This window comes from Sinocyclocheilus rhinocerous, unplaced genomic scaffold (genome assembly GCF_001515625.1).
Source record: "Sinocyclocheilus rhinocerous isolate Xijiao unplaced genomic scaffold, SAMN03320098_v1.1 scaffold1874, whole genome shotgun sequence".
NCBI lineage: Eukaryota > Metazoa > Chordata > Actinopteri > Cypriniformes > Cyprinidae > Sinocyclocheilus > Sinocyclocheilus rhinocerous.
In genome coordinates this window covers 687,437-708,123 of record NW_015626862.1, presented here as the reverse complement: position 1 = coordinate 708,123, position 20,687 = coordinate 687,437, and the positions used below count along the sequence as shown (strand labels likewise).

The following is a 20,687-nucleotide window of genomic DNA, read 5'->3' as shown; positions in this document are numbered from 1 at the left end:
TACAAACATGTACACCCCTTTGCACTGCAGCCAAAATTGCGCAGCACACGATTTGTTCCAAACACCAGGCACACGCATTCATTCCCAACAGACGACGACTTCATTCACGTAAAACATGCCGCCGCCTTTTACGAATCCTACTACAGCTCAGGCTTAGCTCGTAATTATTAATTATGTCCTGGTGACGTTGCTTGGTAGCTTTCCAATGGCGAACGACTGGGGCTTAAATATTACATCTGTAATGACGAAGTTGTTTTTATAGGCCTGCCTTTAGCTCATAAATATTAATAGCCATGCCTTCACCATAGTAAGATTCGTAAATGAGTTTGACTGGACTGCTGAATCTTCTGCACCAGATCCATCCGAACTCACCCACAGCCAAGTTTGCCGACTCCGCATACAGCATCGGAATTACTGACTGCAAGCTTGTTTTCTCTTTTCTGTGGATCTGATGCAATGAGCGCTTTCACTCATTTCTTGAATCCTTCGAAGATGGCTTGGAAGAATTATTATTTGGCCGTCTAATTAAAAACGCATATTTGAATATTCGCTACGGTTTTTATTAACTCGATTCTTCACTGGTAACTGAAGCTGCACAGGACCATGGATCCTCCACCGACTTCAGAGAAATCGCATCTCATTAACGAAAGAAACGCCAAAGTATACTCTTTAAAACTTAACAGGTAAAATTACACTAATCTATTTCATTTATTTATCTATTATTATTTTTTATTATTTTTATTAATAATAATAATAATAATAATTTTAGGAGAAATGTGTGATTCGAAAATGCTTGGTCTGGAAATCTGTGCGCAATTAATGATCTGGATTATTAAAATTGATCTGTATCTTGTGTAGCATTTTATGGAGAATACAACATATCATAATAACAATAATAATAATAAAATGGCAATTTAAAATAGTTAGGTCTAATTGAGGATTTTCGAAATCGTTTGGTTTTCATACATAAGAACTCTCAAAATCCTCTGAACGTTACAGACCTGTCACAGCGAACAGATGGAGTCTGATATTTCCACATTGTGACACTGTAATTCAAAAGCCATATGCGCCAATCTTAGTTAGCCTACTTCACGAAAGCCATCCATGTTTATTCTGAGAACAGCACGTAATTTAAATGTGTATTTGTTAAGAATGCAGTGCAAGAGATGCTTATAGTTTTAATTTAAAAAGTAAATCATTTCTGTGCTTGAGTTCATTTTGGACAGTAGCCTTTTTGAGCAATGGCCTCAGGGAAGTTTAGTGAGCAGAAGAATGAGCGTAGTCTACATGGCATGGCTTCCATATGGGCTAAGCTTTTCATTGTGTTTCTTTGAAGTAATAAAAATCAGATGAAGAAACATAATTGTTATCAAAATCTTCACAGCCTCTTTTTCTTCCTTTAGCACGCCGTACTAAAATGATCCTAATGCAAGCAGGTGATAGAACAGTTTCAGCACCATGGACAGATTCACAAGAGTTGGTAAAAAGAGCAACAGTTAAATCAAACGCGTACTCAGAAATGATAACCCATGCATATTAAAAAATATATAAACATTGTGTTATTTCAATATTATTCCTACTCCTAATTATAAGCAGCTTCCTGGAGGAAATACATTTTTTTTTTTTCGTCAGGGGAAGAAATATTTTACTCGGAATTTTGGACCATTATTAGGCATAGGCCTAAATAACATAAATTAGAGCTACTGGTACGTAACAAAAATACGTCAGCATTTATCATGAATAATACGAAAATATGACACAAAACAATTATGTGTTTAAGGTGAAAATATGTTTTAAATATGCATAGGCATATGGGTGGAAACACTGTTGTTAAAAGTGTGATTACACAAAATTTTCACAAACCCATTTTTTTAAAAACCCAAAGCTGTATAAAGTAGCTTTTACATTTAGGATTATGTCGAGGATCAGTACGATTAGCTATATTCTATTTCAAATGCTTAAGTTGAACATATGTTTAAAACTGTGCGATAAAAATGAGTAAAAGTCAGACGATAGTTACCACAGGCGATTGTGCAAATGTTATATTGCCTTAGAAGTCATTTTCAAGTGTGCAGTGAATTGCAATGAAGCAGGTGATAGAACAGTTTCAGCACCATGGACAGATTCACAAGAGTTGTTAAAAAGAGCAACAGTTAAATCAAACGCGTACTCAGAAATGATAACCCATGCATATTTAAAGAAATATATAAACATTATGTTATATCAATATTATTCCTACTCCTAATTATAAGCAGCTTCCTGGAGGAAATACATTTTTTTTTTTTCGTCAGGGGAAGAAATATTTTACTCGGAATTTTGGACCATTATTAGGCATAGGCCTAAATAACATAAATTAGAGCTACTGGTACGTAACAAAAATACGTCAGCATTTATCATGAATAATACGAAAATATGACACAAAACAATTATGTGTTTCAGGTGAAAATATGTTTTAAATATTTAAATGCATAGGCATATGGGTGGAAACACTCTTGTTAAAAGTGTGACATAACACAACATTTTCACAAACCCAATTTTTTTAAACACAAAGCTGTATAAAGTAGCGTTTCCATTTTTAATTTTTACATTTTACAATTTTTACTTTTACATTTAGGATGATGTCGAGGAACAGTACGATTAGCTATATTCTATTTAAAATGCTTAAGTTGAACATATGTTTAAAACTGTGCGATAAAAATGAGTAAAAGTCAGACGATAGTTACCACAGGCGATTGTGCAAATGTTATATTGCCTTAGAAGTCATTTTCAAGTGTGCAGTGAATTGCAATGAACAGCCTGCTGTTTGCATTAGTTGGATTGTGGGCTTGAGTGAGAAATGGCGAGAGCTCAAGAAAATTCAGAATGAATTTAGATGGATGTGACAGGCGATTTCTAAAGCTGCTGAAACAAATAAAGGATCACCTAGTTAGCTTGGAGTCATATTACATTAACAAAAAGGTAATTTCAAAACATAGTACACTGGTGATGGTACATCAACAGGTCATCTGAACAAATATCGAAGGACATGGAACAAGGGCACCTGAGAAGTAGATGCTGTCCAGATAGGTGCTGTTACTCTACCCAGGAAGTAGGTATTCTGATTTATGCAATGTTTTCTCGAACTGAAAATATGCCGGGCGTAACATTTTTGTCTTCAAGAGAAAAATGAGGAAATGCACGCGCTATATGTGATAAATGTTCGCTATTTTTAACTATATCAATCAATCCTCCAAGTATAATGTTAAAAACATTTATTTAAATAAAGATTTTGAACGTTATTTTAAAGAAGAAAAAAAAAAGCTTTTTTTTCAGTCCTAAAATACTGTTATATCAATTACAGGAAATCACAGCACAACACTTTGCACAGTCTTGATCCAGTGACGTGTATAAAGATAAAGTGCTCAGGGCCCTGATGTCATGCTCTACTGCATTGCCACAGGATCGACAGCATGTTTCAGCCTAAAACCTTCTGCCAAACTGTAAACATCTCCATATGCACCTTACCATACAAAAGATACTTGTATTTAATAAATAGAGGAAATAGTGTTAGATTAGAGGAGGTATACTTTGTCTTATTAAAAGATACTATAAATGCTGTTAAACCTGCCAGGTGTGGTTGCCAGACATTAATTGTAAAAAAAAAATAATAATAAAAAAATAAAAAAAATACGGTGACGTTTCAAGCATAGGAGCAATTTGTGCCAGCTGTATGTTGTACCGATAAAATGTAAATGTTACTAATCTACTTTAGAAATAGTAGATTTTGGTTGTCAACCAACATTATAATAATAAAATAGAAAACCACAAACTTACAATTTGTAATTCATCCAGGAATTAATGTATATTGACAAAGTAAACCCAAAGCATCACATTGGTAAAACTAAATATAGGCATACACATAAAATGTTACAAAAATAAATAAACGTAAACTATTGTATATAACATTACAAAATAAGAAGAAACGTAACTTAATGTAGCCTATATGTGCTAATCAATGTGATTATTCTAGGAACCGTAAAATATGAGGTGGCTTGTGTTTTTACTTGCAAAAACCCGATTTTGACAACATTTTACAGTTGTATTATTTTAATTTACAAAACCCACATTTGTAGAGTATGCTATTTTGAAACTGTTAAGATACAGTCAGGTTAACTGTTTTTTTAAATATATCCTTTTCTAAATTGGGAACAGAAAGAAAAACTTTAAATTGTTTCCATTCAAATTTCTCATGTAATTTAAACTGCACGCAGTGAGGCACACTTCCTAACTTAAGCACAATTATATTAGGCCTACTATTATATTTTTAAAATAATAAAAGCTGCAAATTCATAAAATTTCATAGTGTCAGGAGATCAGAAAAGAATATGTGTTGTATGTATATGCTTACTGGTCTATGTCTGCTCAAAAAAAAAAAAAAATTATAATAATAAAACAACTCATTCAGTGTATCAAGTCTGTGTCCCGGTGGGGTGATTAAACAGACGCCGTGTTCCAGTCGACTGCCTCCTTTCAGCTGCAGCGCTCGCGCGCGCCTGATGCAGTACTCTGGTTATCTCATGCGCACCGAGATTGCGCTTTCCGCCCCATTAGCCCCATCATAGCGTCTCTCTCATCAATACACAAGACAGAAGGGCCAAAAACGACCATGTCAGCAGATTTAAACTCAGGGGTCCTCTAGGTCCTCATGGCATGTGTATTTACACACAGTATTTCCCCCTACATATGATATATATATATATGATGTTGTAAAATTTGCATCTTTTATTCCTCGCAGAACTCCCTGATAGGCTAGCAACTAGAACGGTTATTATAGTATCTTTTTGATGGCCGATTAAGAGTTTTAAGTCATTAAAATGGTGCCACTACACATCATGCGTTGTTCTTACAGTGAATTCTCAGGTTCCAAAGAAAGCTGTCCAAACTTGCCTTTGGGAAATGGCGACATGGCTGGTGCTATCGAGCTGAAGAGGCCCGTTGGAACTCATTGCCATGGAAAAAAAGCAGCATTCATTGAGAGCCATGAGAAACACATAGCAAAGAAGAAACTGTTCATCGCCTCCATAGTCTGTCTGGTTTTCATGATTGGAGAAGTTATAGGTAAGAACACTGTGCCTTTTTGGAAAAAGTATTGGGTTTACTAATATGATGAAGCCAGAATTTTTGAAGAATTAGCATAAATGTAACATTACTTCTCATAAATATAATAGACTGCATTAAAAGCACATCAAAGTTAAGGCAATGTTTTACCACTGAGTAGTTCACCCAAAAATGAAAATCTGCTGAAAATGTACATACCCTCAGGCCATCCAAATGTAGATGACATTGTTTCTTCCTCGGAACAGATTTGGAGAAATTTAGCATTACATCACTTGCTCAATTAATCCCCTGCAGTGAATTGGTGCCGTCAGAATGAGTTCAAACAGCTGATAAAAACATCACAATAATCCACAAATGATCCACACAACTCCAGTAATAAACAAATCCATCATTAAGATCCTCTATCCATAGTATTGCCTTCTCCAGTGAAAAAGTCGTCTTGTCTGAATCAGGAAATATGCACAGATCAAGCACCTTTTACAAACGAAAACAGTACAAAACTGTATATAAAAATGTCAGTGCAAAGCATTTATTTGGCTTTGTCCTTAAGTGCCAAAGTTGTTCTCTTCACAATAAATGCTCTGATTGCATTTCACAATCAAGTAAATGATGATGGATTAAGCAATTTGTCATTGTAGCACAAAATTACTTGTCTTTGACTCATCTATTAAATGTGATAAGCAGGCTTTTCTGTGTTTTGTTCAGCCTGTACAGCACTTTTTGTTCCAAGTCAGCATTCACAATCCAAGTACACATTAAAATAAGTCATTCTTTCTTTTAAACTACAAATTATTTATGCTGTGTAAGCCATTTGTGCCTCACTTCCCAAAGTTTTCTGTAATGCTTTCAGAGTATAATAAAATATAGACATTTCAGAATGAATGACATTTACAGTGAATGCTCTATGGTGGATTATAAAAGCAAATGATCTCCATATACACTCTTAAAAATAACGATTATTGCCATTGATGGTTCCATGAAGAACCTTTAACATCCATGGATGCTCCCATTGCACAAATGGCTCTTTATAGTGGAAAAAGGTTAAATTTTTTAAAATGTTCTCCACACTAAGAATGGTTCTTTTAAGAGCTGTTCACTGAAAGCTTCTTTGGGGAACCAAAAATGGTTCTTCTATGGCATCACTGTGAAAACTCCCATATAAAACCTTTGTTTTTAAGAGTGTACCTCTCTGATAGTTACTTATTTCTTATTCTCTGCTGTTCTTGTGATGCAGGGGGTTATCTAGCGCATAGCCTGGCCATTATGACTGATGCAGCCCACCTTCTGACTGATTTTGGCAGTATGATGGTCAGTCTTTTTTCCTTGTGGATCTCCTCGAGACCATCAACCAAGATAATGAACTTTGGCTGGCACAGATCAGGTAAGTCCATCCCAGAGTTCCCATCTCAATCCTATCAAATAAAATGTGGCATACATTGTTGATGTTGAAAATGTTACATCTAAACCATACATATCAATTAAAGAAACATTTCGCCCAAAAATAAAAACTCAATTTTTAATAAAATAAAAAAATAAATAAAAAGTCAATTTTTGCTCACCTTCATGTTGTTCCATACCCATATGCTGTTGTTTTCCATGCATGTAACTAAGGATACATTTCATTACATAACTTTTTTCCATACAACAGTAGTTTATATAGTGAACACATTTGTTTGTCAAGCCCCAAAATCAACATAAAAATATCACAAAAGGAATCAATACATTACTGCTGTGCTATATTCTACATCCTCTGAAGTTATAGGATAGCTTTTGATAAGAAGCGGACTGAAATTTAAGTTATTATTTTTATGTAAAGCAGATTTTAAAGCTTTTGCTACATCCAGCTGTGATGCCAAACCATATTTGTCTCAAATGAACATCTCACAGAGATTCTGGGAGCCCTGACATCGGTGATGTCTATCTGGATCGTGACTGGGGTGTTGGTGTACCTTGCCACTGAGAGGGTAGTAAAAAATGATTATGAAATTGAAGGCCATGTGATGCTCATCACCTCAGGTTGTGCAGTCGTGGTCAACATCATGTGAGTAGACGAACGCTGGAATAAATATAAGAAGCTAAAGTTGTAATAGTTTAGGTATAATTATGTTGGCTTGACAACCCTTACGAAAAAGAAGTTTATTCAAGTGTGCAAAGTATACTTTTATATATTAGAAAGTGGGCCAATTTAGTCCCAAGGAGTATTGAAATAGTACACTTACAAGTATACTACTAGTACACTGATATTTGTATGCTTACTACATAAAGTATACTTAAAAATATACTTGAACTTTACTTAAGTATACTTACTAAAATAAACTTGAAGTATACTACTTTTTGGTAAGGGAAGTCTACAATTTAAGTTGCTGCTGCTGCTTCTTTTGAGACCAATGTTAGCAGTATGCTAAATCATGCTACAAACATGCTAGCAATGTGCTAAATCACGCTAAAACCTGTTTGCAACATTATACAGACTTTCTCTGAGAAAAACCTTCAAACCTCAAGCTATTCAAAGTTTATTTCAAAATTTCAGACAAGGCTTTGTCAATCCAGCATCAAAATATGTCATCAGACTTTATGTAGTTTTTATATAAAATCTCAGTTATTAGAAATAAAGTCAAGATTCAGAGATTTAATTAGCAATTGTGGAAGGTACAGATACTTAAAAAAACGAAACAATAAAAACTAGAATTTTGATGAATTGATATGCTTGTGTGTGCATTATTGTTTCTATTCCAGAATGGCCTATATTCTACACCATTCCACGACCTTCCACAGTCATGGTTCAGGCTACCACAAGATTGATGAGAATGGGATGAGCCCTGTGGGCCATGGCCACTCCCACAGCCTCCTGGGTAATCATGGGAACACCAGTGTCAGAGCAGCATTTATTCATGTTTTGGGGGATCTCTTACAGAGCTTTGGAGTGATGGTGGCCGCCATCACAATCTACTTCAGGGTAAATGAACACTAACATAAAGAATCATCCAAAAAATGTACCTCTTACCTTACCTCTTTCAAGCCCTTAAAGCTCAATATAAAATGGAGTTCAGTCCAATTAACTTCCATTTGCCAATGAATCAGAATAATTTGTGTAAATAATGGATGTGAAAGTTGTTTCTTTTAGAATAGTGTTCACTGATGAATCATGCACAGTAAGAGTCATTTATAAAGGCAAATAAGGTCAATTATATTTAATGGCATGAGAATAGTTTAATGAAAGATATGGATATTTACTGTATATTTATTCATTATTTTGAGAAAGAAAAATTCTAAACTAATTATTTACACTTCTGTTCAAAAGTCAGTAAGACCTTTTGAAAGACATTACTTTTATTCAGCAGAATGCATTAAAGACACTGGAGTAAAAACATAGACATTTAATTAAAAAAATTATATTTCAAATATTTAAATGCTGTTCTTTTGAACTATAGTCTGACAAAGAAGGTATAACAGCCTATACAAAATTATTAAGCAGCACAACTGTTTTCAACATTGATAATAATAAGAAATTAAGCACCAAATTTCTGAAGAATCATGTGACACTGAATATTCAGCTTTAGCATCACAGGAATAAATTCCATTTTAAAATATATTAAATATTTCACGATATTGCTCTTTTACTGTATTTTTGATCAAATAAATGCAGCCTTATTGAACATAAGAGCCTTTAAAAAAATCTTACTGATCCCCAGCTTTTGAACAGCAGTGTATATATGTACCTTTTCTTTTCTTTCTTTTAGATTATTTATTTATTTGAAATCAAATTAAATTACCTTAAAAAGGAAAAGGACACTGAATTCTTCCATGACTCTAAAAGCACCTGAGTGGAGAATGTTTCGTCTGACATCTGTAGTCTAATTCAATTTGACACTTTGCAAAGAACCATCTGATTTGGTTCTTTAATGCTTCAGTAACTCCTATTCTCTCTCACGCAGCCAGAATATAAAGTAGCCGATCCCATTTGCACTTTCCTCTTCTCTGTGTTCGTCCTGGGCACCACCATTACCATCCTGAGAGATGTCTTCCGCATTCTCATGGAGGGTAAATTTGCACATTTAATAATTAAATTACAGTTGCCTTATTCTCAATCACATAAAATATGCATGCAATGTCGTGTAATACATGTGGTTTAATATTCTCCATTTAAAAGTGATGTGTGTAACATTTCAAACAAATTTCCCAAACACAACCCTGTCCCAAAAAAGTGAAAATAAAATGATACTCATCACGTTTAAATGCAAACTATGGATTTCTCAGACAGGTTTGCCTCTATCCTTGTAAATTCAGTGTCATGTGTCTATGTTCAGGGGCTCCCAAAGGAATAGAGTTTAATTCAGTGAAGGAGGTGCTGCTGTCTCTGAAAGCAGTGAAGGCCATGCATAGCCTACATCTATGGGCTCTCACCATTGGCCAGAGTCTGCTGTCTGTTCACATAGCTATAGGTAAGTTCATTAAATAACACTTGTTTCACAGTACAATTATACTGTTACAGTTCTTTTACTGTTCATTGGTATTCTTCTTTATGCAAATTATTCATATAGTTTATCTAAATGTATTATTATTTTATTTATAAGGATATTAAATGCTATGTTAAAGGTGTCCTTTTTGTGCCTCGTGTCCCCAACACTTACTGAATTAATTACTGGACATTTTATTTGAATTATTTCAAATAACATTTGAATGATTAAATATATATATATATATATATATATAACACAATTAATTATTATTTTTTTTGTTTTTCTGTGAATATTAGTAAAATATAAATTTGCATAGCCCCCATATATCACCATTACATTTTAATGGGTTAAACAAAATTTTATTTTACCTAAATTTTGTTTTACGTTTACTGTCATATTTATGTAGAATATAAATTATGAGGTCTCTTTGACCCTGTGGTTCAAATGGAATTTAATATTCATCGGTTTTATTATGATTATTATTATTTGTAGTTAGTTATATTTGCCTCAAGGTCAGTATTTCAAAATACAAAAATTAAATCAAAAGATTACAAAATTATATATTATATATATATCTCAATATATCCAAATTATACAGTGCTGCTTGAAAGTTTGTGAACCCTTCAGAATTTTCTATATTTCTTCATAAATATGACCAAAAGATCATCAGATTTTCACACAAGTCCTGAAAGTTGACAAAGAGAATCCATTCAAACAAATGAGACAAAAATATACACTTTGTCATTTATTTATTGAGTAAAATAATGGCAGCTAAACGTTTCTTGTAACTGCTGATCAGTCCTGCACAACTGCTTGTAGGAATTTTAGCACATTCCTCAGTACAGAACCGCTTCAACTCTGTTTCCCTATGAACTTGCTTCAGGTCCTTCCACACCATTTCAATTGGATTAAGGTCCGGACTTTGACTTGGCCATTCCAAAACATTTGTTTGATTAGATTCCCTTTGTCAACTTTCAGGACTCGTGTAAAAATCTGATGATCTTTCGGGTCATGTTTATGCAGAAATATAGAAAATTCTGAAGGGTTCAACAAACTTTCAAGCAGCACTGTATATATCTGAATATATCTAAATTCGCTACTTTCTAGGTACTTAAAATTTTCTTATAATATCTAGACACAAATGGCACCTGGGAATGACCCTAAATCCTTTTGCATTTCAAGTTTTAATTCATTTTAATACGAATATGATACTAATATAATATAACTAGTGTCATATTATACTAATACTAATATTTGCATACTAATATGACAGAAATATATGAACATTGAAGCACAGCATCATCTTTTTAGACTAACTTAACCGTTTTTTTTTTCTCCCAAGAGGAGAACGCTGACCCTCATAGTGTCTTAAAGGAAGCCACTGAACTCCTTCAGACCAAATTTGGCTTTTACAGCACAACCATTCAAGTGGAACCTTATTGTGAGGACATGATCCACTGCGCCCAATGCCAGGACCCTATGGACTGAGTTGAACCGGTGAGAGGAGGATGCCTGTATAAAATGTATGCACACATATTAAGCTTCATTGAGGGTCCAAGCCAGAAATGGAAACACTGTGCAAATGTATCATCTACATATCATTACGAATATGTACATGCAAAATGCATTTCTATCGATTACCAAGGAAAGAAAAAAAGAGACTTTGCAAGGTTTTGCTTGGCCGGTTGGCATCGTACATTACAGCAGAAGTGTACTGTAATTGCCTGTCCGTGGTCTTGGGAGGGTAAAAGATGGGTATTGACGTGACTTCCTTAAAAACAATTAGAATGGGGTTTATTATGCCCCAGCCAGCCTTGCGTCTGCTGTCAGCATGGTTCTCTAATCAATGTGAATGTCCACCAAACTGCGGCATGATGTTGTAGGGCTTAAAAAAAAAAGACTGTGCTCAAGTGTAATTATGGATTTTGTTGGCGATCTCTCACTAATGTCTTGTCTCACGGTACAATACTACAAGCGAGTGATTAACTCTGTTCTTCCTCAATGGCTGTGATAGTGAAGGTGCTGTTGTGGTTTTCATGTGGCTTTTAAAGAACAGTGGAGATAAAATGGCTGATGAATGAAACAACTAAGAGTGATAAAAGGTGAAGTGTGTAATTTGAAATACTTTAACTATCCCGGTTTCATGTGCAGAAATTAGTATAAGTAAAATATTGTAGGATAATATCCCAACAAATTCATTTGAGTGGTCTTTTGAATGATGTGACTGGGTCAGGACTATCTGTGATAAGCTGTTTAGCAGGGATTTGGCTATGTTCAAAATAACATACTACTATGCTACTCTTACTATTACTGCAGTATGTACACTACCATTCAAAAGTTTTAGAGTTTTAAAATCTACTTTTGATCAGCAAGAATGCATCAAATTGATCAAAAGTGACAATAAAGACTTTCACATTCTTACTAATTTTTTTTCATTCTTGAAAAAATATCACAATTGCCACAAAAATAGTAAGCGCTATCTATTTTCAACAATGTTAATAAGAAGAGATGCATCTTGAGCACAAAATCAGCATATTAGAATGATTTCTGAAGGATCATGTGACACTGAACACTGGAGTAATGACTGCTGAAAATTCAGCTTTACCATCAAAGGAACAAACTACATTTTAAAATATATATATATTTTTTTTACTGTATTTTACTGTAAATGCAGCTTTGGTGAACATCAGAGACTTCTTTCAAAAACATTACAAAATCCTACCAACCCCAAACTTGCTATACACTGTATGCAAATATCTGTTTACAGTATAGCTGACAATATGTGGATTATACCACAGCAGAAATTTTGTTGGGTACTTTATATCATTTTTAACATTTCCCAGACTCATTATTTGACCCAGACTGTCAAAAGTGATATAAAATGCAATGTTATACCATATTTAGATGATAAGTGGACAGCACTTGCTGATTTATACATACAATGTAGTACTAACATACTAACTAACAAATTTCTGTATGTATAGAATATCTTCATGTACTACATTTGCAAAATGTGCACTGATGAGCACTGTAGTTTCCCAGCATTAATTCAATTAAATTGACCTTCCATCCAATGTGATGAACAAACTGGTAGCAATATTAATCATTTTTATAATTCCAGTTTGCCCCATTATTTGAACAAACTGCTGAAAGTGAAGACATTTTTACGCACCAATTGATTAAAACCGTAGAATATACAGTGCATACTGCATAGTAGTCTTAAATATTCCATTCTAAACATATAGCCAAGTTTGAACAACAACAGAAAAGGGGTGGAAGAAAAAAAACCTGTTTGGAATCAATCATTAATTTTGCGCTCACATTAGATGGTGCTAGTAGTGGCACAGAAATTACACACTTCACCTTGCTAGGATGCTGTTGTGGGTCACTCTTGTTTGTCGAAGTCTACAGTCTACAGACAACGCACCCTCCATACACTCATGTCTTCAGGATCTGTCCAACTGTGGTCTGCGATGAGGTATAGGAAAATAGATTAGCCACACACACACACACACACGTTTTGCACAGAATTTCCATCTCTGATCTCAGTGCCGCCACACTGCCGCAGTGACTCTATGACATTCCAGCAAGTGGTGCAACACATTTCTCATATCTCTGCCGTTCAAAACTGAGGTCATGGCAGTAACATACAATATACGAAGCACATGGCTTCTGAATGTCTTTTAAAAAACATTTTCCATTTACAACACGGTTTTCTTTCCATTCGTATTTTGGTACAACTTTCAGAGCCCCTAAATGTGCACTAATGTTCATTTACATTATATGTGAAGATTTTATATAAATAAAACACTGAATATGATTTTAGACCAATAAAAGACACAATTGACAGATATGTTTTGTGTTTTAAAGCTTGCGTGTACTGATAAAATGTAGCCATTGTGATCTGTTGTGGCGTTGTGAAAGAGTTTTAAGGGTTTGCTTGCATGATTGCTTTGTTTTTTTTAAAGTGACGGTCAGTCATCATAAATGATCAACCCAAGGACCTCGCAATCTCACTGAGATTTCATTAAATTCTATATTTTGTCTATTTGTTTTGATAAAATGAATATATATTTTAAATGTGAATATCACAGTCATTTATAAAACAGAGAGAGTAAACAAAATGATAATATGAAAGGACCAATGCATAGGCAGTATATTTTTGATAATGTTGGGGTTGATGTGCCAAAACTCTAAAATCGAAAATCAATTTCAGATGCAGGTGCACTCAACCTAATGAAAGCTTCAAAACCGCTAGCAGAGTGTGAGATGGTACATCGTTGGTCATGTTTTTGACACGTTCTGCATTTTGTGTCATGAACTGAAAGACATTAATGTTGTTCTGTGGAAACTGTAAATAATCTACATGATTATTTTTGTCGTGCCTCAGATTTGTGTATGTGTACAGTATATAAATTTGCTGATTGTATAAACTTATCTGTCTATAAAAGTCCTGTGTGTAAATGTTTTGTGACCACATAAAGCCACTATATAACCAGAAACTATGATGGATATCTAATTTTTACATGCTTTTAATTTTATATCTGTAATAAAATCATGCAAATCAAACGTTTGCAGTGACTTTCACAAGAATAATTACACCATGTTCTATTAATTAGTGGTAAATATGCAAAGCAATTTTATCTAAAATTACGATGAAACAATAAAATTAAACTTTTCTGTAGCTGTAAACAATTCAGTAAATGGTACAAAAGAAATATAATTTACAAAGTATGAATATTTACTGATAAAACAGCCTAAAACTACTAACCATATCCTGAGCCTCACAGTGAGATTGAGATATTTAAATTAACACACTAAATTGAAATCCATTATAATAAGCTTATAATAAGCTTCCTTATTTAATCTTATCTGACAGACCAAAGCAGCATTAATCTGACTGGCACCTCTCCAGATTCTCATCACTGGAGTCAATTACATTCACTCAGACAAAATTGAGGTGATGAATTATGAGGCGGGTATCAAGGTGCTTCTGATCTTAAAGGGTTAGTTCACCCAAAAATGAAAAATCTGTCATTAATTACTCACCCTCGTGTTGTTCCAAACCTGTAAGACCTTCGTTCATCTTCGGAACACAATTTAAGATATTTTTGATGGAATCTGAGGGCTCTCTGACCCTCCCATAGACAGCAAGGTAACTACCACGTTCAAGGTCCAGAAAAGAACCAAGATGATCGACAAAGTAGTCCGTGTGACATCAGTGGTTCAACTGTAAAGAAAACAAAAATAACGACTGTATTCCACATTTTCATCTCTACTGCGTCACTTTGGACGCGCGTTCACGACAGTATCACCGCCACACGCTCGCGTCATGATACTGTTGTGAACGCGCATCCAAAGTGACGCAGTAGAGATGAAAATGTGGAATAAAGTCGTTATTTTTGTTTTCTTTGCGCAAAAAAAGTATTCTCGTAGCTTCGTAACTTAACAGTTGAACCACTGATGTCACACGGACTACTTTGTCGATCATCTTGGTACTTTTCTGGACCTTGAGCGTGGTAGTTACCTTGCTGTCTATGGGAGGGTCAGAGAGCCCTCATATTTCATCAAAAATATCTTAAACTGTGTTCCGAAGATGAACGAAGGTCTTACGGGTTTGGAACAACACGAGGGTGAGTAATTAATGACAGAATTTTAATTTTTGGGTGAACTAACCCTTTAACGTCAGAGTGCTATTGGTTCAGGGACAACATGAACTCACATGCAGGCAATTATCAGCGGAGTCCATGATGCCCGTACAACTCTGGCCAGACCTGAGTAAGAAGAATGTACAAGACAGAAAAGAGGTAATAAAGACTTGAAATGGGTAGGAATAACAATAATGGACAAGAAAGCTCAAAATGCAGAATTTTGGTTCGATCCAGGAAGGGTTCGGCCAAAAATGAACATTTTGACTACTTACCCTCATGTTTTTCCATACCTGTTTGACTTTATTCCTTCTGTGGAGCACAAAAGGTGACATTTTCACACATGTAATGCCCACTCTTTTCCATTTAAAGAAAGTGAATAGGGATTTGGGCTCCAAAGCATCAAAATGACCAAAATTTCAGAAAATAACAAAACAAAACAAGAAATTACACAGAACTTAATTAATTCACTACGGTACTTTAGCCAAATTTAGGTTCATTATAATCTTCTCACCTTATTCGCAAGGCTGCACTGTGATTGGACATGTAATCGTTTAATGATTGGTCAACTTGCAATGACATCAGAATTAACATATTGTATCTAAAGGCCCGATATTTGAATATATGTAGATGAGGACAGTGAAGGGCAAGATTTTTAATTTTTATAGAATGGAAAAACATTTCTGTTTTCGTGTTCCACAAAAGATATAAAGTCATAAAGGTTTGGAACGACATCATGATGACGTTTAATTTTTGTGTTACTATTCCTTTAAAATTAAGATTCAGGGTAAGAAAGCTAGAGCTAAAGGGGAAAAAAACATCTTGATATGATAGCTAAGAGAACAGGCTAGTAAATATCAAAGATTCAATCCAATGTTTTCTCACTAAATCACAATCATAATATAGCACTGAACTGGAACAGGAGGAAACAGAGAATAATGCTCCCTGTAAATGGCACGGGTATATAAGTGCTGAGGATTTCATTCTCCACACATACTTTGGAAAGAACAACGTGTCGAGATACTAAACTAAAAACAACACAAACAGACTTTCTGTCTGAGTTTCACAATGGTGAAAAGAAGTTCAAAAGGTTTTCCTCTCTGTACAGTACTAAAAACAAAATGCACAAAAATATAAAAACAGGAATATGCAGAGGCTTATCAAGATAGTTTTCCTTCTTTCAATATAAGTTAAGTATAAAAAGTGTGTCATCAGTCTTCTAAAAATAAAAGTCTCTCAGCCTATTATGACAGCACAGACAATTTCAGGATAGAGCTGAGAGGGTGTGGGGGTGGAGACTAGTGCACTTGTACTGTAGCCGCTGTGCTGTGACGGACAGCTGTTGCAGAGTCATCGGGCTCCTGAGACTGGAACATGGCGCTAAACTGGGCTTGAGCTTCACGCAACTGCTTGAGCATCACGGAGCAGCTCAGTCCACGTGCACAATTCACACGCACCAAACCCGACTGCCCGCCTGACAGGATCCAGTTGTATGCATCCATGTTTGGGTTAAAACGGACCTGAGAGAATAAAAACACAAATTTTCTTAAAGGGGACATAACACACACACAGTTTCTGCCAATCTCATATTAATCTTGAGTACCTATAGAATAGTATTGCATCCTTCATATCTCCTAAGAGTCTTTAGTTTTATGATCAGATTTATAAAAGACAGATACAGCTTTATGATTCTCTCCGAAAACAGCCGAGCACCTGGAGGCATGCCGTGGGCGGAGCTAAAAAGTCAAGAGCACGCAAAGCATTATGGGAACTGCGTCCACTGTTCCCATAATGCTGGGTTCTTTTGGGAAGCTGAACAAGGTTATCTTTCCTTCACAACCAAAAACACACTTCTGTGGTGACATTGCTGAATTTGTGGTCTAAAAACAAAATTACAAATAGTTTTCGAGCAAGTCCTGTGCAGCGCTGCCAACGAATTCCATAACAGGAATGAAGAACGTTGATGGGAGTGCTCTTGCTCTCGTTCTGGTTGATGTGTGCTCGCGCCCTTCCGGGAGAAGTGCCCATACAAGGAATTCCGCCCTTCATGACGTCATGGAGGGCCATACTCGAAAAAAAACTTTTACAAACCCTGAAGGTATATATATATTGGTCTGAACCTCTTCTCAGATTAATTAGTAATTACAAAGGCCTGTTTAACCTTCTGGTCCTGCATGTCCTCTGTGGGTCACTGGACTATACTGCTAGCAATAAAGCATTTCAGCACAGCTCTAATCACTCTGTGCATGTGGCTCTGCTCAACAATTTTAATAATTAAAATATCTATGTAATTATTATAATGAAAATGTATGTATATATATATATATATATATAAACGTCATTGAATATATACTGTATATACATGTAAATATTTCTTAAATACATACATGTATGTGTGTGTATTTATATATAAATATACATAGTACACACACACACACTTTATGTAAACACAAACTTTTATTTTGGATGCGATTAATCGATTTGATATATATATATATATATATATATAAATATATGTGTGTGTGTATCCAAATTAAATTGTCTTAAAATTATTAAAATTTTATTATATGCAGTATAAAAAATTTCAATTTTATATTAAAATTGTTCATTTTATTTTTCATATTTTACTCATTATAATATCTGCATAACATTATGAGTGATCATTACATCAATAAAATGCAACTGGGCATTTGTTACAATCCTTCTAACTATTCCTTACCGTGCAGTCTTATTCAGAAAAACTCACCTTCTCAATCTACACAGTCTGCTTTCCTGCTCTCCTCCCATCATCCTCTCTAGATCCAGAGTGACATTTTCCTAATTTTACAGGCCATTAGCTTCCGCCCATCTTCTTGCTTAACTGCCAGCAAACCACACGCTCTTTCTCTCTCTTTTACTGGCCTGTGCAAATACAGCAGTGCACTGACACTGCTACACACAACTATAGCTTATCTAAAACCAGTAACAATACAGCTAATACAGGTTCAGTCTACACAGGGTGATTGTTGATGGATCACTTTATGGGGAACATATTTAGAACCAAAATCTTATATTACATGGTGAAAGTATACATATTTTTTTTTTTACACAGCTCTCTTGAATACTTGATTTTGATTGGTCTACGGCAGACCCGTAGACGGTCAACTACTACTAAAAATTGTCCTTGGGTTTCAGACGTTATCCTGACATAAAACAAGCATGATCAGATGCAGATGGCATGCGGATTTTCAGGTTATTTCACAGCTCTGCACTGATAGGGTGCTGCAGGTGTCAGTGAGGGCCTCAGCTGGGCTTGTGTGCTGCTGTATAGATAAATGCAATCTCACCTTGTAGAGCGCGCTCAGTGGCATCTGGTCCACTTTAGCAACACCTTTGACCTCATGCTGGTGCAGGTGCTTCATCATGGGCCGATTTTCACTCTTAGCATAGGACCCCTGAGAGAGAGGAAAAAAAACCTAAAACAAACAAACAAAAAAACCCCCCCAAGGAATCTTTGAAACGTATTTTTATGAAAGAGAGTGACAAGTGCATTCTAGAAATGAGGTTACTATGACAGTATATGACTTAAAGATAATGACTTAATATTCAGTGTTTTCTTCACACAAAGCTAGAGCAAGGCGATAAATTAATGCACCAATATTAAAATTCTAGATATGTTAATTCTAGAATGTTAATATTCTGTGTAAAAAAAAACAAAAAAAAAACAACTATACTAAAATCACAATATTTAAAAGTACAGTATGGAAAATTTTAAGATTTGCGGCAATGTAAATGTAAAATGAAACATTTGTGCAATATTAAATAATACAGTATATAATTTAATATATATATATAACGGTTGAAGGTCCAAATTGCAGTTTCAGTGCAGCTTCAAAGGGCTCTACATGATCCCAGCCAAGGAATAAGGGTCTTATCTAGCCAAACCATCGGTCATTTTCTTAAAACAATAACATTTATATACTTTTTAACCACAAATGCTCGTCTTGCTCTAGCTCTGCTTGCGCGTCTTCACGTATTACGTAATCCCATTGGAAAGGTCACGCGCGGTTAGCTCTTCGTCTGTGTTCAGAAAGGTAGGGTAGGCCGAAAAACTCCATCTTATTTTCTCCTCCAACTTCAAAATCGACCAACATCGTTCTTTTACCTTTTTTTGTAAAGGGCGTTTGACTTTCTTTGCACGTTCACTTTGTAAACGCTGGGTCGGTGCTTCCGCCTACGTCACGCGTGACCTTTCCAACGTAATTACGTAATGCGTGAAGTCGAGCTAGTGCACGACTAGCATTTGAGTTTATAAAGCATATACATTTGTATTTTTTTTTTTTATAAAATGACCGATGGTTTGGCTAGATAACACTTTTAAACAAACTTTTAAACAAGATGAGCATGTGTACATTTTTCTTATTTTAAGTATCTTTTTTTTCTCCATTTAGTACTGCCCTTCAGGAGCTACAGAAGATCCTTACATGTTTCCCAGAAGACAAAATAAGTACAATTTACCATAATCTCCAAATTCAAAAAGCATGGTAAGCTTAGGTAGATCGTAGAACCATTGGCACCAATAGTTTTCTACAATCTACAATGCTTTTGAGAAATGCAGCCCTGGCCTGTTCCAGACCGTACCCTTAAAGTGGACATGTGCAGTGCGCCGTGGATGGACGGACGGATGGGGGTGGAGCGCTGGAGCGTGAGACAGCAGAACAGATGGAGCATCTCTGTGATGGGGGGTAGGCCTCCAGGCAGGCATGACTTTAAATTAATGAAGGGTGCAGAACTTAATCAACATATAAAACATATGATGCATGATGAGTCTCATAGGGATAGGAGAGAGAGGGGTGCCACTATGATAACATGCAGACAGCACTCCTGGGCTCTCCTGCACTCACTCAGGTGTGCTGGGAAAATAACTAAGCCAATAAATCCAATCCGGCCATGGCACCAGCACAGTCTGTGTGTAATGATCTGTGGAATAGGCTGCAGTACACAGTCGCTATCACACACAGCTCATACATAAACAGCTGCTATCATATTCACACATTAAAGAGGCCACTAATGGATTTTTACATGGTCTTGCAAACACATACATACTAAGTCAACGTTTTACACATGAAAAACATACAGAAAATCAGGAGCGTATAAACCAATATAACTGGGGTGGACACGTCCTTCCAACTTCCAGTAATTTACACCCACTTTATTGAATTTTAAAAGTATGGTCCACCCAAAAATGTTAATTCTGTCATTACTCACCCTTGTGTCGTTCCAAACCCACAAGACTTTGGTTAATCTTCTAAACACAAATTTTTAATGAAACTTGAGAAGTTTCTGTCCTTCCATTGAAAGTCTAAGTAAATAAAACTAAAATACCCAAAAAAAGATCCATAAAGGCGTCATAAAACTAATCTATATGAATCAGATGGTTTAATCCAAGTCTTGTGAAGAGATACAATCACTTTGGTGAACAGACTCTTGTTTTACATCTTGT

General features: G+C 35.3%; 2 protein-coding genes across 2 annotated transcripts in view; one reads left to right on the top strand and one right to left on the bottom strand.

The window, feature by feature from the left end:
• Positions 1 to 4,943: 4,943 nt before the first annotated feature.
• Positions 4,944 to 11,045, top strand: LOC107717098 (zinc transporter 2-like). Its single transcript, XM_016523753.1, has 7 exons — positions 4,944 to 5,097; positions 6,332 to 6,478; positions 6,985 to 7,138; positions 7,834 to 8,053; positions 9,033 to 9,138; positions 9,405 to 9,539; positions 10,900 to 11,045. Exons 1-7 carry the CDS (start codon positions 4,944 to 4,946, stop codon positions 11,043 to 11,045), a joined length of 1,062 nt encoding a protein of 353 aa, XP_016379239.1.
• A 4,149-nt stretch (positions 11,046 to 15,194) lies between these two features.
• Positions 15,195 to 20,687, bottom strand: part of LOC107716651 (general transcription factor 3C polypeptide 2-like) — a 19,429-nt gene continuing 13,936 nt past the window's right edge. Inside the window, 2 exon segments of the mRNA XM_016523146.1 lie at positions 15,195 to 16,725; positions 18,532 to 18,639. Of these exon segments, the coding sequence (XP_016378632.1) occupies positions 16,504 to 16,725; positions 18,532 to 18,639 (330 nt within the window). The 3' untranslated portion in view covers positions 15,195 to 16,503.

Coding starts and splice junctions, on each gene's coding strand:
- LOC107717098 (XM_016523753.1), top strand. CDS start 4,944: ATGGCTGGTGCTATCGAGCTGAAGAGGCCCGTTGGAACTCATTGCCAT. Junction 6,479..6,984: donor CTTTGGCTGGCACAGATCAG/GTAAGTCCATCC, acceptor AACATCTCACAG/AGATTCTGGGAGCCCTGACA. Junction 9,540..10,899: donor GTCTGTTCACATAGCTATAG/GTAAGTTCATTA, acceptor TTTTCTCCCAAG/AGGAGAACGCTGACCCTCAT.